Consider the following 18,854-nt stretch of genomic DNA (forward strand, 5'->3'; position numbering starts at 1 on the left):
ACCTTGGTAAAAGTTGAGTCATTTCCAATATTATGAATATGGGGTCGTCTGTAAAATCGAATAGGCAAGCACGTATATATATATATTAATTTGTCTGCGTTATTCTCAATATATCTTGATAATGTTGTGATCAGTAAAAAGCTGTTTAAATAACGTTTTCTCTGTGATATCTGTTTACAATAGAAATGTGAATATAACGTTGTAATTTTTTGATGAACTGGCCGCGGTGACAAAACATCATACTTGAAGCGGGAAAGCAAATTTTCTTTCGTTAATTGTCGTTAATTGATAATATTTTGTCATTGATGTATAGTTGATCTAAGGGTATTTTTTATTCAACTTTTTGTCGGTGATCCTACATTTTCAGTGTGAATGTCCAAAATATGCGTCAACTCAACATTGTTCAATTCTCGTCCTGTTCGGTCGCGTCCTTTTGTAAACAAGGACAATTACGAGTCACGAAATGTTTTGGTGGGCGGTTGAGTTTAGAAATCCCATGAAATAGTGTACGGTGGGGTTTTTAATTTACCCGAAGATGATAAAGGTTGATAATCTGTGAGTTTTAAACTCTGTTAGTAAATTTCTTCCCCAACGAAAGGCCTAAACCACATCTTATTTCACAACGTTTCAAGGCGGGGTGAAGGGCACTTGCTATAAGTGATGGTGGGGATGTTCCGACAATCGGGACCCATCACCTGTTTATCATGGAGTATAGTTGTTGTCACCCTTCTTAATTTGTTTTTATAATGGGGTACAAAATCAATCTCCCATATATGAGATCACCTTTTCTTGGCAAAAATAGACTTTTCCATCACTAATACAATGAACAATTATATCATATGTTTCCTTTTACAATTGCTGAAACAATATTGAAGTCCAACGTTCTATATCCTGTTTTTCAAGTATTGACATTCAATTCAAAGAGTTTAAGTTTCAAAACGTTATCCTGGTGATAATTGGTACAGTGATCTATTAGAATTTTTAAGCTGTTTCCTTCCTCTTGGCAAACATAGCACTTAAATTCTCATAAATTTAAAAATAAAGCCTTTAAACTTAACCGTACAATATTTTATTGGAATTTTAAAATCTATCCGCCAACAAATATTTCGTGATTGTTCTTATTTACAAAAGGACGCAACCGAACAGGTGGGGTTTTGACCAATAATGAATTGATGCACAGTTTGAACATTTACACTGAAAATGTAGAATCACAGCCCAAAAGTTGAATACAAAATACCTTTAGATCAACTCTACATCATTGAACAAATGTTATCGATTAACGACAATTGGCGAAAGAAAATTTGCTTTCCTGCTTCAAGTGTAATTTTTTGTCATCGCTGCCAGTTCATCAATTAATTGCAACGTTATACCCACATTTCTATTGTAAACAGATATCACCGAGAAAACGTAAGTTAAACAGTTTGTTTACTAATCATAACATTATCAAGATATATTGAGAGAGTAATCAAGGAAACCAAGGTTATAGCGGTAATCAAAATAATGTAATCCAGGGACAAAGACCAGACATGGAAAACAGACATACACAACAAGGAACATAAAGTAAATATAATCATACATACAAAGTAACAAAACTAAATGAGCAACTCGGACTCCACTAAAAACTAGGAGCATGGACCAGGTGCATCGGTAGGGTAAGCGTCCTCTGCTTTTCTAGAAACACCCGACGAGTTGCTCATAAAAAATCAAGTCCGGGGTAGACAAACGAGGAAAGGTAAACTATGACCCGTTGAATAAATCAGTTTTCATGATGCTGATGGATACATCATAACGATCCAAGAGTTCATGACGACGACCATAAAACTTCTGTAGTGATGACGTCAATCTTGTAGCAACATAACCCTGTTCCAGAAGCCTATTTGTTAGAGTTCTAGCGCGATACAAAAAGTCTGCGTAGTTTCGGCAAACTCTGGCATAACGTATGAGTTGTGAAATGAACACTCCATACGCAGGAGTCGAAGGTATGTTGCCACAGATGAAAGGAAAGTTGGTAATTCTGAATGAAAAGTCATCACGTTTGTCGTAAAGTTTGGTCAATAGTTTTTCTTCCAAATCCCCGAAATTAGGATTGTTTGAAGATAATACGTCATCTATGTAGCGGAAACTGAGATTGAAGGATCTAGCCAAACAATATTTTTTTTTATTTCTGATCAAATCAGCTATAAAGTCAGCCTTAAAAGAGTGAAGAAATAGGTCGGCAAGTAAAGGAGTACAATTTGTTCCCTTTGTAATGCTGACCGTTGAAAAACAGAGACAAATAAGTATGTAAATAGGTGATTGCCTTTTCGATTTCACAGACGACGCCATATTGGAAATGGCTCAACTTTTATTAACGTACAGCTTACACTAAAGTGATTTTATATCCAACATAATATGTAAGTCGTAATGTGTGGAAAAGCGAAAATGCTTCGAGAACAATATCTTTTTTCTTACAGACACATTGTAAGCAACCTCACACATATGTACTACTTTGAAAACCGTTTAACATAATCAGGGATTCCAGGGTTTGGTACCCAATTTGTTGGCAAATTTAGTAAATTCTGTGCAAAATTTTGGCAAAAATGAGCAAAGAATTGCATGAAGCCCCCTTTTTCTTCTACCAACCGACCTGTTAAAATCTCTGCATTAATCCCTCAAATTATTTGTAATAATCCATATGAATCTATATCCATTATGAATACTACTTCGCTCGATTTGTATATAATTATTTTCCTAACTGAAAGGTGGAAAAAAATCACTACAGAACGTTAAACTTGTTTTCTTGCTTTGATACAAATGTAGCTGGGAAAGTGATTAAATAAACTTGCACAACACACAAGCAATAATCCTAGTTTCTTGAAAATAGAAACAGAGGACGCTTACCCTACCGGTGCACCTGGTCCATGCTCCCAGTTTTTAGTGGAGTCCGAGTTGCTCATTTACTTTTGTTTCTTTGTATGGATTGTTTTGGTTATGTTATGTTCTTTATTAAGTGTATGTGTTTTCCATGTCTGGTCTTTGTCCCTGGAATACACTGTGTACATTCTTTTGAGAGGGTGCAATTGGCGTACGCCCCCTCTTTTCAAAGAAAAAAATTCGTAATTTGCTAAATATTGTATCGAATTTAGCAATTTATCATATCCATTAATTAAACATGTCATAATCTGGCTTCCTATTATACTGATTTCTCGTAATTACGCCTCCTCTTCATAAAATCTTGGACCCGCCCCTGATTTCCGCTAGAATATTGGTTTTCTTGATTTCAATAGTTTTTGGAGTGGAAAAATATAAAGAAACGACTTTAGACTTGGCTCCATTTCTTATACAATGATTGTTCTCTGTATTGTGTTGTTTCTCGATGTCCAGTAATATGCAGTGCTCAGTAACTTCTGTAATATTTTTTTTGTTTTACATGTTTTTAAAGCTGACATTGTGACCTCATGTTGACATGATAATGATTGTAACAAATATTTTTTTTTTCTGTTTTCTTTAGTACACACTATTCTGTCAGTTGTAAATATTTTAATACATTTAGAAAAATAAATAATATGTTTAGGCTGAAAATACTATAAATGTATTGTCCCAACTCCTTTACTAAAATTCGTTATACTTTACAGAAACATTTACTATCATGACGATTCCCCCCCAAAGCAGGCCGGTAGTTCTGTCGCTTGTCCTCCTGTTTTTAGCTACAGCCATTGCCAAGGGAAACAAAGAAGAAAATAGAAATCATCTTTGCAACTTAACGGAATGGTAATAACTATCACATTTGCTGTTTTGTTTTTAAGTTATTTTGAAGAATTTTGAACACTGCTTTCTGTGATAGATTGAAATTTTAAATGGACTTGTATGTTTTTATTTTTTTCTCTAATTAAGTTCAGCTTCGTAACTGGCGAATTATTTCTACAGTATGATATAACACATGTCAATGTAAGGTTTTGTTCTTTTTTCTTCTTTTTCGTTAAGTTGTTTGTACATTAAAAATCGCATTTGTTGTGTATTTTCTCATTTGTTCTTAAAATTAATGTTTATTGTTATTACTTGTGGTATCTGATTGGGATTAAAAGACTAATTAGTCGAAAATTCGTACGGAAAACATATATTCTGAGCAGATTTAGCTTCTGATTGAAAAAAAATGTAGGCAGGGATTCTAATAAAAATAAAAAAGTATTGCAAGTGGACAAAAATCAACATTTTGTAATATTAGAAAATGATTTTTTTAATATTACAAGATCATGTTTTTTAATATTAGAAATTCATTTTGTAATATTACAAATTCATTTTCTAATATTACAAATTCCTGATTTAGTAAAATTATAAAATATCTAACATTTTGTAATATTAGAAAATGAATTTGTAAATATAGAAAATGAATTTGTAATATTAGAAAATGAATTTGTAATATTAGAAAATGATTGTGTAATATTGAAAATTCCCTTTGCAATATTGCAAAATCAGTCACATTTTTTAATATTACAAAATGATTTTCTAATGTTAAAAATCGCAACTGAATACGACAAATCCATTTTCTACAAAATGCTGGAATTTTTAATCGATAACATATTTGTCCAGTGTGGTAGACGTGGTTTTCAACAAACGGTCGGCATTCCAATGGGAACAAATTGTGCTCCTTTACTTGCTGACCTTTTCCTTCACTCTTATGAGGCTGACTTTATAGCTGATCTGGTCCGAAAGAAAAAACATCGTTTAGCTAGATCCTTTAATCTCAGTTTTCGCTATGTAGATGACGTATTATCTTTAAACAATCCTAATTTCGGGGATTTGATACATCGCATCTACCCCAAAGAACTTGAAAGGATACTACAGACACTGTGAAGTCAGCCTTATATCTTGACCTACACTTAGAAATCGATAGTAAAGGAAAACTATTGACCAAACTTTATGACTTTTCATTCAAAATTGTCAACTTTCCTTTCCTTTCATCTGTGGCAACATATTTTCAGCACCTACGTATGGAGTGTTCATATCACAACTCATACATTATGCCAGAGCTTGCCTAAACTACGCAGATTTTTTGTATCGCGCTAGAACTCTAACAAATTGGCTTCTGCAACAGGGTTATGTTGCTACAAGATTGAAGTAATCACTACAGAAGTTTAATGGTCGTCATCATGAATTCGTGGGTCGTTATGGTGTATCCATCTGCACCATGAAAACTGATTTATTCAACGGGTCATAGTTTTCCTTCTCTCGTTTGTCTACCCCGGACTTGACTTTTAATGAGCAACTCGGCTGGTGTTTCTAGAAAAGCAGAGGACTTTTACCCTACCGGTGCACCTTGTCCATGCTCCCAGTTTTTAGTGGAGTCCGAGTTGCTCATTTGCTTTTGTTACTTTGTAGATATGATTTTAGTTACTTTATGTTCTTTGTTGTGTATGTCTGTTTTCCATGTCTGGTCTTTGTCTCTGGATTGCATTTTGTTGATTACCGCTATAACCTTGGTTCCCTTGACAACTATCAAAATTGAATGAGTTGTTAACTATCTACATCAGTTTTTAATTATAAAAAAACTATTTTTGTTTTTGAAATCTTCAAGCTGTCAATAGTTCCACGCCTGCGCCAAGGGTTGTGGTCTTGATTTAAAACGATGATAGAAAAGATCGAGCTCATAAAAAGTAAAATATTCTATGGCTGTTTTAATCTATAGGTTTAATTTTCATTATTTGTTCCTCTTTCAGGGAATTGGTAGAACAGAACTATACTGTTGAAAAAAATATCAGTGGAGTGTTACAGAAATGTACAGGGTAAGCTTGAATTGAAGTCATAGCTCACACACCCCTCCCCCACAAAAAAAGGAAGAAGGAAAACAAACAAACAAAAACAATGATTCAATTCAAATTATGAAATTAAGTACCGTAATTTACTCTTGTAATATAGAAAATGTAGAGATGTCTTACTATCTCACGCCAAATGAGGATACAAATCAAACGTTCATCTTCTTACAATAAATACATATCCACATGGTAAGATATCTTCATAAAACTTGAATAATTTCTTCTTTGAATATGGCTTCTTATTTCCATTTAATATACCAAACATGTTCGCTTGGGTGTTGATGCATTTGTGTTTTGACTTGTACATCATTCTGGCGTTATCAATAGTCCAAAAGTTACTGACTAATTTTTGTTCTAAAGAGAGAAGAAAGACGTTCTTACCCACGTGACGATCGAAAAGGACGGAAAGTATTTCGTCAACACTACATACACTGTGGAGGACTGTTGTATTGGTTTTTCGAGACGGGGAAAGAAAGACAAATGTAAACGTATGTACAGGTGTTTTCTGTATAGAGGAGGCAAATATTGCCAAATATACTCTTTATTACTACATGGTACACGTGCTAATGTAAATAAATAAATAAAAAAAAAATACGTTCATGTCAATCTTGTTCACTAACAAGACACTTCTTTCTGTCTTCTCCATAATTTACGTTTACAATAGATGAAACAGGAATAGAAACTGTATATTGACCAATGGAATGACGAAGTTCAGCTGCTGTTCTGCCTTTATGTTAGTTTACCTTGTGCTTTTTTCATTACTTCCTACTGTTTGTTTTTGTCTCAATAAGATCCATAGAGAAAAGTACGCTTGAGGTGTACAGGGATTTCATTATCATGATAATTATATATTTTTTTTTTATGTTGGAGAATTTTATGCTAATAGACTTAAACTTTAACTACGACCCAATAATTGTTCATTGAATAATACACTAAAGCATATGAATCTCAAAGAATCAGGAAAATGCGCGTTCTAAGATCAAAAGGCTGACGAGAACACTTAGCACTTCTTATTGGAATGCTCACCGCATGATCATCAACGAGAAGATTTTTTAATTTATGATTCATGATTTTTTTGTATGTAAGTTAAAAAGTACAGTTTTTAATAAGGAACTGGATGTATCTTCATCTAAAAAAGCTAGTATATTTTTGACAGTACAATTAAACTTCTCGAAATCGGCCACCGCTGGGGCACGAGGAAATGGCCGGTTTATAGGGGTGACCGGTTTTATGAAAAATAGCAATGTATTCTAAGATTTGTCTTCTTTTATGTGTATTATAATTACTCGTTGTCAGTTTGCTGGTCGAGACATATTTAATTCCAATTCGAAACTTTGGGCTTTTTATTTATTATTATTACATTTAAAAGCTTGCATCATTTGCAAATGGCTTGGTTAAAACCCGACGGTACTGCCGAAAAATATTGTCTTACGTGTGAGTTTTTATAAACATTTAGGTATATTCATGCGTAAAGTTTTATATACCTTTGTGATTATCTAAGCATCCGTTTGATATCTTTTAAGCAGTAAGTGTTATATTGAAAGTCATACATAGGCACTTAGTATGATAGATATTTTATACGCATTGTCTACTAATAGCAAATTGTTGAGCTGTAAATGGGAAACACTTTGGTTTAAGTAGACATGAGGATTATTAAAAATGTTCATTTTTGTAAACAAAACAAATTACTAATTACTGAAATTACGCTAAATGGAAATCCTTATATAGAGGGGGAAGAAAACATTAAGCAATCCTCGCAATTTGTCAGGGCTCCTATGTCCACTTTGGTTTATTAAAATGGTGGATCTGGAAATTTATAAAAAATAAGGTTGCTATCTTTAACTGTACACAAAAAAGAGGGTTCTATGGATCACATTTGAATGCTAAAATTAACACAACTTTACCACAACTTGTTCTTTTTTACAATGGTTTGTCCAACGTGAATTCTGTATTACTTTGTTTATCAGCATGCAAACATGGGACAGATGGACAGAACTGTTCAGAAATTTGTGAATGTGACGAGTGTAGAAGATGCAATCACAAGACAGGGGAGTGTAGAAAATTCAGGGACCCCATAGAACGTAAGTAAATCAATTTGACCAAGCACATCCTGATACATTGTATAAGCACAAGGAAAGGATTTGTTTTCGAAATAAGGGTAACAACAAAAGTACTGAACACTAATCCGATCCATAATCAAGTCAAATTCAGCATAAATTCAAAGTGTAAATGTGGTTACCGACAATATATAACCAGAGCTTGAGATAATTTAAAAGGAGACTGTGATTTACATGTATACTGCTATTCAAAAATGCTTGAAACTCGTTCATCGATATTTCCTAATTCATGTGAACTAGTTAGTGTGTAATACAACTTCATTACTAACAAAGCTAACACGTATATTATTCAATTAGTTTTAAATCTATTCGTTTAGCTCTTATGAACTCGACAACTACATTGACTCCTACTAGTACTAGTACAACGCCAACAACTAACCAAGGTGAGAATTTGGTATCATATTTTACACTTATTTGCGAGTTTTTTTTTATATGATCGCACATAGTTCTTTCCGGTCATTTAATGGTATAACCCTATTGTCATATGCTCCCAGTTTTTAGTGGAGTCCGAGTTGCTCATTTACTTTTGTTACTTTGTATGTATGATTTTAAGTTACTTTATGTTCTATCAAGAAGCCATCGCTACATAATTTGTTATATAATATAATTTTCAGAAAGCAACGAAGACGGCGATGGAGATTCCACTACAATTCTAATAGCTTTGATACTGTCATTGGTAACACTCATTGTTATTCTGCTCATAGGATTCGTGCTAAGGGAAAGGTGGGTATGATAATATACTTATTGTTTGTATATGTACCTGTTAGCTGTGGACTGAACAAACACTTTTGCACTCCTTTTGCTGACGTAAGCTTGGAAGTATAAACCTGCCTCTTAAGAGTGCAGAAAAATCTAGACCAGTAGAGGTGCACATTCGATGCCTGTCTTGAGAGTGCATTAAATAATCAATCAGTAGTGGTGCACCTTTGCAGTAGTGGTGCACCTTTGATGCTTATCTTGGGAGTATGGAAAATGATCGATCAGTAAAAGTGCACATGTGATGCCTATCTTGGGAGAGTAGTAAATGATCGATCAATAAAGATGCACATGTGATGCCAGCCTTGAGAGTGTAGAAATTGATCGACCAGTAGAGGTACACATGTGGTGCGCTTCGGTGTTCCTAGTCTAATGTTACACGTATCCACTGAATTGAATGTCCAAATATACCGTCGATCATATTTGTACAAATGAAACTTAAATAACATTATGTTTTTTTCACATTAACATTTCTACTCTTGACAAAAAATTATTTTAATGAAGTAAAAAAGGGGGCTACAATTAAATAACAATTATGAATAATTTATGATTTTTGTCTGTAATCTGTTCCAATATTTATATACATGTATTTTATACACCCGTCTTTTGGAAGTTGTATTACATCCGTTCGTCTGCCCGTCCTCGTGAGACGTATCATACGAGAACTCAAAACCCCTATAGCAATAGAGTTTTTTTTTTTTGTATAGTGCTGGTCTCAATGGAAGGAAGCTGCCTTTTTCGGTTTGCTGAATTTTTTTTTACATAAAGATTGAAAGAGGGGGGTGTGGGTAGGCGTTTTGATTCAGCTTCTTGTGAATTGTTGAATTCTGTCCTTTAAGGCTATCAAATACTTTACATTTTTCAAAATGTTTCCTGTTGTAAATGCTTTACTTCAAATACGGCCGATAGATATTGGGAGCCAAACTCTGCTTTGAGTTTAGTTTTAAACATATTTTATTGGTAATAAACAAAATGGACCAGACACAAGTAACATAACACACTAATGAAGTCTTCTCCTGAAATAATTACGAAATGGGATAGTACTATGAGTCATTGCTTCATACCAACATTTACATATCTGCATTCAGTCAAGCAAGAAACAGATGGCCTGGACTACGATTGTGTATCGTAATATAGAAAATGATAATTTTTCCATCCGAAAGCTTAAACTAGTATGGTTCTACCTAAACACCAGGCAGAGGGTGAGTCTTCATAATTATATCTTGATAATCAATGACACTGTTCACAAACATATGTTAGGTCCTAAAACAACTCTACCTATGTTCATTACCTTGGATCTGATATTTATCGTGAAATATTTTTTAAGTGTTTTTAAGTGGACATGAATCTCTTTTCTTTATTCTATCACTCATATTTCTACGTCAATATATACTGCTCAATGTTTTGTCGTTTCCGTTTGTTTTTTTGTGTTCAATGTCCAATAATTCGAAATAATTCTTAAAGATAGGGCATTACGCCCTTAGTGGAACATTTAAGTGATACCCCGCCACGTAGGAGTAAACAAGGGGGAATGCAAAACGTTTAAAATAGTCTTACTCGAAAATTACATTTTTGTTTCTGTTGAAAATTGAACTTAATTCTTATTTGATGACACTAAACAATTGTGCAAAGTTCCGAACTCCATGGATTCGTTCTGAAGTTATCATCTGGAAGTCTTCGGGGATGGACAGACGGATGGATATGGAAGTTTTCGGAGGGTATCACATTTACAATACATCGTCACTTCTTCCAAAATTATATTACTGTGAATTCATTTATTTTCGTTGACATCAATTTTCGTGGATTTACAAAAAAAGATATTGTCGTGGGTTGTTAAATTCGTGGAAAACAAAATTTCAAAACAAAAAATTTATGTTGTAAATTTTACATGAATGATTTAGCTGAAAGTCGTTAGTTGATTGACAATAACGACTCAAATCAAGATTAATCATTTGTTTGATCTTTTTACTTGAAAAGCGGATAATTAAATGATTATCTTTAAATCGTAATAATAATTATAGTTAGCGGCATTATAAAAAAGAAAATATTTGTAAAAGTGATGTTTGTCGCCAAAGCTGTGACCAACGCTTAAAATTACTCAAATTAAGGATGCCTTAAATACTTTCGGAAATCTAAACAATTCAGTTCACTATGTTGGTTAAAGTCCGGTTCCATCAAGGTTACGAAACCTTCCACGCCAGGCCTTCCTTTCCCTTCAGAATGTAAAACTCGTTGTTCAAGCAGCAAATGACGGTGTAGATACTTTGGTAGCCGCTTCTCCATCTACTATTTCACGCAAAAGAAATAGAGGTGAACACCTACAACGACAATACTCGTGCCAAGATAGCCCGTTATGCTGAATACAATGGTGTTGCCAGAGCTTCCAGAAAGTTCACCGCCGACCTTGGTCACAAAGTCAGCGAAACTTCAGTCCGCAGCATGCGGGTCAGTTATACCAAATTAAAGAAGAAAGGTGCTTATCAATAAAATATTTGCCTTGATTGCCCAGTCCCAGTCCAGTTCAGGAAAAAGTTAAAATTAATAATCATTACTCGTTTACCTTCTTGCGTATTTGCCTTTTATTCCACCAACATTGGCTTAACGTCGAAATTTAAATTCTTACTTTTCTTTACAATTTTGAATTGTCTACCCTCGGCTTACAAATTTGTGTTAAACTGGCACAAAGTTATTAGCAAATCTGATTGTATAATTTGATTGAATTTTTTTTTATGATTTTAACGGTTAAAGTAAATTTAAGATCGGAATTAATTAACTACTGAATTATCTTGATTTATTACAAAATGAATTTATCAATAAAATTTCGTTATCTTTGTTTTTCAGTTGGTACCGAGATTTCTTCATTACTTCACTCACCCCGTGGTAAACCGTTAGCTTTTGGTGACTTAGATGTACTGGATTCCTAAACTTCACAAGAATCCATACAAACAACGTTTCATAGCTGGATCTGCAAAATGTACCACCAAACCTCTTTCAAAACTTTTAACTCCTATACTCACAACTGTCAAAGAGGGTCTACAGTCCTACCACTTGTTACTCCCGTAGTGGTATTAATTCAATGTGGATCCTGAAAAATTCGAAAGATCTTTTCAAACTATTATCTGAATATAATAGCATTAAAACCTATGATTTATCAACACTGTATACTTCTATTCCCCATACTCAGTTAAAATCCCGACTTAAAAACATTATACATCGTTGTTTTTCCAAAAAAGATGGTACACCTAGATACAAATATATAGTTCTTGGTAGAGATTCCTCATACTTTGTTAGAAATAATTCCAAAACATCTTCCAAATATACAGAGGAAGATGTTTACAAAATGCTGGAATCTTCAACTGACAACATATTTGTCCAGTGTGGTGGACGTGTTTTTCAACAAACGGTCGGCATTCCAATGGGAACAAATTGTGCTCCTTTACTTGCTGACCTATTCCTTCACTCTTATGAGGCTGACTTTATAGCTGATCTGATCAAAAAGAAAGAATATCGTTTGCCTAGAGCCTTCAATCTCAGTTTCCGCTACATAGATGACATGACGTATTATCTTTAAACAATCCTAATTTCGGGGATTTGATACATCGCATCTACCCAAAAGAACTTGAGATAAAGGATGCTACAGACACTGTGAAGACAGCCACATATCTTGACCTACACTTAGAAATCGATGGTAAAGGAAAACTATTGATCAAACTTTACGACAAACGTGATGACTTTTCATTCATCATTGTCAACTTTCCTTTCATCTGTGGCAACATCCCTTCGGCTCCTGCGTATGGAGTGTTCATATTACAACTCATACGTTATGCCAGAGCTTGCCGAAACTACGCAGACTTTTTCTATCGCGCTAGAACTCTAACAAATAGGCTTCTGGAACAGAGTTATGTTGCTACAAGATTGAAGTCATCACTACAGAAGTTTTATGGCCGTTATCATGAACTCGTGGATCGTTATGGTGTATCCATCAGCACCATGAAAACTGATTTATTCAACGGGTCATAGTTTTCCTTCACTCGTTTGTCTACCCCGGACTTGACTTTTTATGAGCAACTCGGCGGGTGTTTCTAGAAAAGCAGAGGACGCTTACCCTACCGGTGCACCTGGTCCATGCTCCCAGTTTTTAGTGGAGTCCGAGTTGCTCATTTAGTTTTGTTACTTTGTATGTATGATTTTAGTTACTTTATGTTCTTTGTTGTGTATGTTTGTTTTCCATGTCTGGTCTTTGTCCCTGGATTACATTCTTTTGATTACCGCTATAACCTTGGTTCCTTTGATTACCGCTATAACCTTGGTTCTTTTGATTACCGCTATAACCTTGGTTCCTTTGATTACCGCTATAACCTTGGTTCCTTTGATTACCGCTATAACCTTGGTTCCTTTGATTACCGCTATAACCTTGGTTCTTTTGATTACCGCTATAACCTTGGTTCCTTTGATTACCGCTTTAACCTTGGTTCCTTTGATTACCGCTTTAACCTTGGTTCCTTTGATTACTCTTAGACGACAATGTTAATGACTGGATCCGTAAAGTCCGACTGAACGGTGGCGTTATCAACACTCGCATCATCATGGCATCAATAGAAGCAATCGTTACTAAATTTGCCCGTAACAAACTTCAGCGGTATGGTGGTCACATCAACATTACCAAATCATTAGCCAGATCTATCCTACAACGTATGAGTTTCATCAAAAGAAAGGGTACAAAGGCAGTCAAACACCTACCCACCGACTTCGACGACATTAAAGCAACCCACCTGGAAAAAGTCAACAAAGTCCTAGAGGAGCACTATGTACCAGACTCTCTCATCATAAACTTGGACTAGACTGCTTGTCAACGTGTGCCTGGCGGAGACTGGACCATGGACGGTACACGACAGATCACTCTACTTCTTGCAGTAACCAAATCCGGTACACTTCTTCCTCCACATCTGATTTATGCAGGCAAAACCAACCGTTGTCTTCCAAAGGGTGTTGACTTTCCTGACAACTGGGACCACCTACACCGAGACCCACTGGAGTAATGAGGAGTCCATGATCCGTTACGGTGACAAAGTCATAATACCATACGTAGATAGATCCGCGACGAGCTGCCGTTAGTATACACTACAACCCATAAAGCTATAGCGTTATTCGATGTCACTTGTCACTCAACCGAGAGTACAAAGAAGAACTAAAAGCCCACTTTAACGACTTGTACTCATCAGAAGTAATACAACTATTGAAGCAGCAAGTAGATGACACTGGCGGTGATGCATCATCAAACAACGTTGTGGTTGATACCAAGACTTCCGTGCTAAAACCCATCCATGCAAACTGGATTATTTTTACTCACCATAAAATGTCAACACGTACCGACCTGATCCAGATGGGCTTCTGTAAAGCTGGTTTACTCTCTTAAAAGTGATATTGACTTTATAAGCTGTTGAAATTGATAGTATTCCTGTGATTTATCAGTGTGTGTTAAAATTACATTGTCTACTGCTTTATTAAATATGTTTTTATCTCATATGCACCAAAAATAGATTGTTACTAATATGATGGTAAAAAATACAATAAATATTAAAACAATTTCTTCAGTTTTTCTCTTTATGAAACCTCAGCTGTTCCAGATCGATTTTCTCAAAATAAACAATACGCAAATTATACACTTAAAATGAAAACTTTACCGATACATGCTATTTTAACCGGAAGTATGAAATAAACATCTCAATAAAGTAACAAAATCAGTTTTTTGGTGTTTTTATTCATTTAAGGAGTTTTATTACTGATTGTATATCTTCCTTCATTCACTGCATGTACAAGTAATATTGTTTACACTGAAATATAGGTAAACAGGGTCTGACATATGTAAAAGTCCATACGGGCAGTATGTCGTTCATGTTCTTCTTCCACAAGGTTTTGGAAAATACATTTTTCGTTGGGTTGTTAAATTCGTGGTTTGGGCAACCCACGAATTCCACGATAATTGGATCACCACGAACAATTAGTGTTTCACAGTATTTCATAAAACGCTTAATGAGTTATTGTATGACATGGTCTGTCGTACGGAGGGCAGTATTCAATAATAAATCAATTTAAGGAGAGTCGTTGTTACACTTTCTCTGCCTGGCGTATAGACCTTAAGTAGGTTTTAAAACTTGTGTGCTGAAGGTTTTAATAATATGTGTAAGTGGTAGACTAAAAAAACATTACTGTGGTAGGTTCTTAGTGAGCTTTATATGGTATGTAAAACCCAACTGGTTGCACTTTTTCATTACCAGCAAAAACAAGGGTCAAGTTCATTTGTAAGCCGTCAATAAACAAATATATATTTCTAAAATATATTTAAGTGCTTGCTCAGTTTCAAAGTCAGTATTGAATTCTTTTTTCCATGTCTCCAGGCGTCACAGATTGAAGAAACAAAGACAACAAGGAACAGATCCAGGTAAGACTATAAAAACTGTAGGCACAGCTCATTTGTTGATACTCCTGCCCCCTTTTTACAATATTAGAGTGCCCAAAAACTCATTCAGATGAAAAAAACTAAGTAGGAGGTGCAAAATAGCATCAAGTGTAAAGAAAGAGTAATCAAGAGAACCAATATTCTAGCGGAAATCAAAAGAATGTAATCCAGGGACAAAGACCAGATATGGGAAACGGACAAACACAACAACGAACATAAAATAACAAAAATAAAACATACAAAGAAACAAGATCAAATGAGCAACTCGGACTCCACTTAAACATTAGTTACCATGGTGCCTTTCCAAACTTATCTTTTATTAAATCTGTGTATTGTTTTAGAATTACTTAAAAACTTAAATTGCAACGGTCTATACAGAACAGCAGAAAATTCTTGATAGTGCATGGTATTAGTTGCACGGGTTTTCTTTAAATCGGACCAGAGCTGCACAATACAGAATCAGGGCCCGGTTTCATATAGAAATTCAAATTCAGATTTTTCTAAACTCAAATTGTGTTGAATACTTTGAATTGAAAATTTTCAGAAGAAATAAAGGATTGGAAGAAAATATCAATTTGAGATTTTTTAAAACAAATCTAAGCCAGATTATTTCCTTAGTTTTATTGATTAAAGAACTCTTACAATTAAAATACGTTCTGGTGAGAAAGTCTTGGAACGAATTTATTTTAATATAAGTACATGTAAATTAAAACCTAAAACATACATAGAAAATAATAAAAAAAAACGATTGTGGATTTTGAACGTATCAGGTATATATTTTCTGGAAAAAAGCTGCCAATACATGCATTTTTTCCCTTGTTTTTCTAACACTACAACAAGGATATTTAAGAAATAATTCATGGAGGGGGTAGATTTTAACTCATTTTAACATGGTACGGCATTTATATTCGATTATTTAACACCGAGCGACAATGTTGAACCCATGTTAAAATGAGTATTTCTTTTCTAATATAACAAATACAGCAGTTTTTGTGACAAAAAAATTCCCTAGGTGTAGTCAAAATAACGGCTGCTCCATTTAACCTCCCCTGTATGGAAGTTGGACTAATTAAAAAATAAACCACATATGCAAGTAAACCATCTATTGAATGAGTATCACTATCAGTATAGTATTAGATACATGTAACCTCTCAGCCGCTAAATCATCGCGTAAACGTTTTTAAAGAGTAATCAAGGGAACCAAGGTTATAGCGGTAATCAGAATGGAATCCAGGGACAATGACCAGACATGGAAAACAGACATACACAACAAAGAACATAAAGTAACTAAAATCATACATATAAAGTAACAAAAAACAGGCAACTCGGACACTAAAAATTAGTGTTTTGTCTCGAAACGACAGCGAAAGAAAAGAGATAGTGCGCAGGTGTTAAAGGTGTGGTTGTACCGATAGGAAGACGTCATATTAGAATAAAATTCTATTATCTCTAACAGTTAAGTTTTCGGCATTAGAAGAACGTCAAGAGTATGACGATCCTTGGTCAGAGACAAGGAGGTTGAGGCGATTGGAAGACTAGATGAAAGATACAATATAGGTAGAGAACTTGACAGTTGACGGGATCTAAATTTTTTTTATCAGTCATAGATTCAAATACCAGTGAAATAATTGAGTCTTTATCAACTTCACAACCTAAGTCAATACATACACGTTTCATTAAGTGAAGGGCATATTCTATACAAGGCCGGCAACTTTATCCCCTGACGTTTGCTGTTTTACTTACTGTGACATGACTTCTGTACCAGTCATTATTTACATTTGTACATTTTAGACAATTCAGCCTGAAGACAAGCCTTTTTTTAACTAATACTTCTCGTCTGCAGTTATCAATTTTGGACTACCATATGCATTCGTTCAGGGTCTAATGCATATGGAGAAATAAGCCAAAAAAACTTCCTGTTTGCGTTCACTTCTCCCATTTGTCTTCCACAGGGAGAATATTTTGTAATAGATAACATAGACAAAAATGTTTGTGCTTTCTTTAAATTGAATTTACTAAAACTTCTTGTCATTGGCGAATAGATTATGCTTGTGCTATCAAATATTTAAAATGTGCATGTAGAAATTACTGGAAAAGAGCCTCAAATTTAATATAATGACCATAAATGTATGATAAAAATCATCAAGATTTAATAACAGAAATATTTATGTTCTATTTTTTTACTGGACACTACTTTCTTTATGTAGCAGCCTTTATTTTTTCACTTCAAAATTTGTCTTTTATTGTATGAAAATTGTGGTCTTATGACCTATACACACCTATAGGAGTGCATCCAAACCTACAAAAGAAGTCCAGCAGTTCCAAACAAAAAGGCAATCTCTTCAGGACATCCTGTTTTCCGCACAATAATAATTTCTGTTTATGAAATAATTTGCTACATTTGTAGGTGCTCTTTTGTTCATAACGTCATGTCATATTTTAGTCATTCTAACTGTTGTTTACATCAAAAGATCAATACCTGAAATTTTCTTAGCTAATACAGTATTTTGATAGTGGGAAAAGGAGTGACTAGTTATTAGCTTTTTGGGGATTGGATTTATAAATTTATCAGTGGCTGATCAAGATAATACATGTATGAATTAAAGTGCAAATAACTTGAAGAACAGGAATTTAGACCATAGAAACATACACTGGGGATTTTATAGACATGTAACTCATTCTCTCAGAGATCAGTGCTTCTTTCTTGATAACTCAAGCATAGGAATTATTGTAGTTTTAATAATCAAAGGTCTGATATTAACTTGTGTATAGATAGTGCATGCAATAATTGATATAGGAGGGGTTTCTGGGTTTTGGACCTCCCCTTTTGTTGGGAAATTTTTTTATTTTGAGCATTATTTCTATAAAAAAAATATTCGACAATAGCTCAGTATTCCCCATGTTTTTGTATTTGTTCTTGACATGCACTTTCTCTCAAATTCTATAGCAAAAAATAGTACAGCACTTTTATAAGTTGTCAATCTATTTAAATTCTTGTTTAGTTTGTTAAATTTCCTCCTGATCAAGAATGGGCAATATCCTGTTCACATGTACTAGTGGCTATAATAGCTATCATTCAAACTGACACAGCCAAAAAAGAAACTCAGGCAGTAGTGCAACTTTGTAAATTACTAACTTGATATTTTAATGTCATGTAGCCATGTAACATGGGAACTTTTAGAGTGAATGCAAAATCTGTTTCTGAAAAAAACTTTAGTGTGTAGCCAAAAATATTTTTTTGGGGGGTGGGGGGGGGGGTGGTGTGGGGGGCTAAAATAGGAGGGGGTATTTAGAGAAAATTTTCCTGATTTAAATACCCTCATTTGCAAAAAAAGCTTCATCAATTTTTAAGCTTTTTTAAACAGTGTTTAACTCATTTGTTGCTTCCAAGAGGATATATTGTTTGGGGGGGGTGCATTTTCTTGAAGGAAAACTTAATATAAAAATAAAATATGCTAAAATTTTGTTTAAAAACAAATACATTGTTAATATCTGTGTAAAACCAGAAAGGAAACAAACTTACCCATAAAATACATTTACTGTAATGTACTTATCAGGAGTCATGTGACTGATCGCTGATGGATACTAAAAAATGTTGCATGGATGGGTTCAGGTACTTTACCATAATTGTTATCAACAAAAATACAGAATAATGATAGTTTTGAATTTGGGACAGAAATCATCAAAGTGGCCCCAATAGTATGAAATATGATATTCTGTTGAGGCCTA

General features: G+C 34.3%; 1 protein-coding gene and 1 pseudogene across 3 annotated transcripts; both read left to right on the forward strand.

The window, feature by feature from the left end:
• The first annotated feature begins 1,051 nt into the window (after window positions 1–1,051).
• Window positions 1,052–18,163, forward strand: LOC148606101 (uncharacterized). 2 transcript variants are annotated; one of them, XR_015914992.1, is made up of 10 exons: window positions 1,052–1,407; window positions 3,615–3,750; window positions 5,697–5,762; window positions 6,153–6,280; window positions 7,760–7,873; window positions 8,227–8,292; window positions 8,524–8,632; window positions 9,754–9,867; window positions 15,064–15,107; window positions 16,582–16,631. XR_015914992.1 is itself a non-coding variant. In XM_088544287.1 (9 exons), the coding sequence occupies exons 2-9, from the start codon at window positions 3,629–3,631 to the stop codon at window positions 16,662–16,664; spliced, it is 732 nt and encodes a 243-aa protein (XP_088400413.1). In that variant the 5' UTR covers window positions 1,052–1,407; window positions 3,615–3,628; the 3' UTR covers window positions 16,665–18,163. The 2 variants fall into 2 exon arrangements, 1 of the variants encoding a protein (XP_088400413.1); XM_088544287.1 differs by lacking the exon at window positions 9,754–9,867 and having other exon boundaries at window positions 16,582–18,163.
• Window positions 9,840–14,081, forward strand: LOC148606102 (uncharacterized; annotated as a pseudogene). Its single transcript, XR_015915329.1, has 4 exons — window positions 9,840–9,867; window positions 10,774–11,138; window positions 11,507–11,576; window positions 13,188–14,081. The product of XR_015915329.1 is annotated as an uncharacterized LOC148606102 (transcript).
• Window positions 18,164–18,854: the final 691 nt, after the last annotated feature.

The sequence above is a fragment of the Perna viridis genome, chromosome 9 (genome assembly GCF_037379345.1).
Source record: "Perna viridis isolate PV_CMFRI_1.1 ecotype Kerala chromosome 9, ASM3737934v1, whole genome shotgun sequence".
Lineage (NCBI taxonomy): Eukaryota > Metazoa > Mollusca > Bivalvia > Mytilida > Mytilidae > Perna > Perna viridis.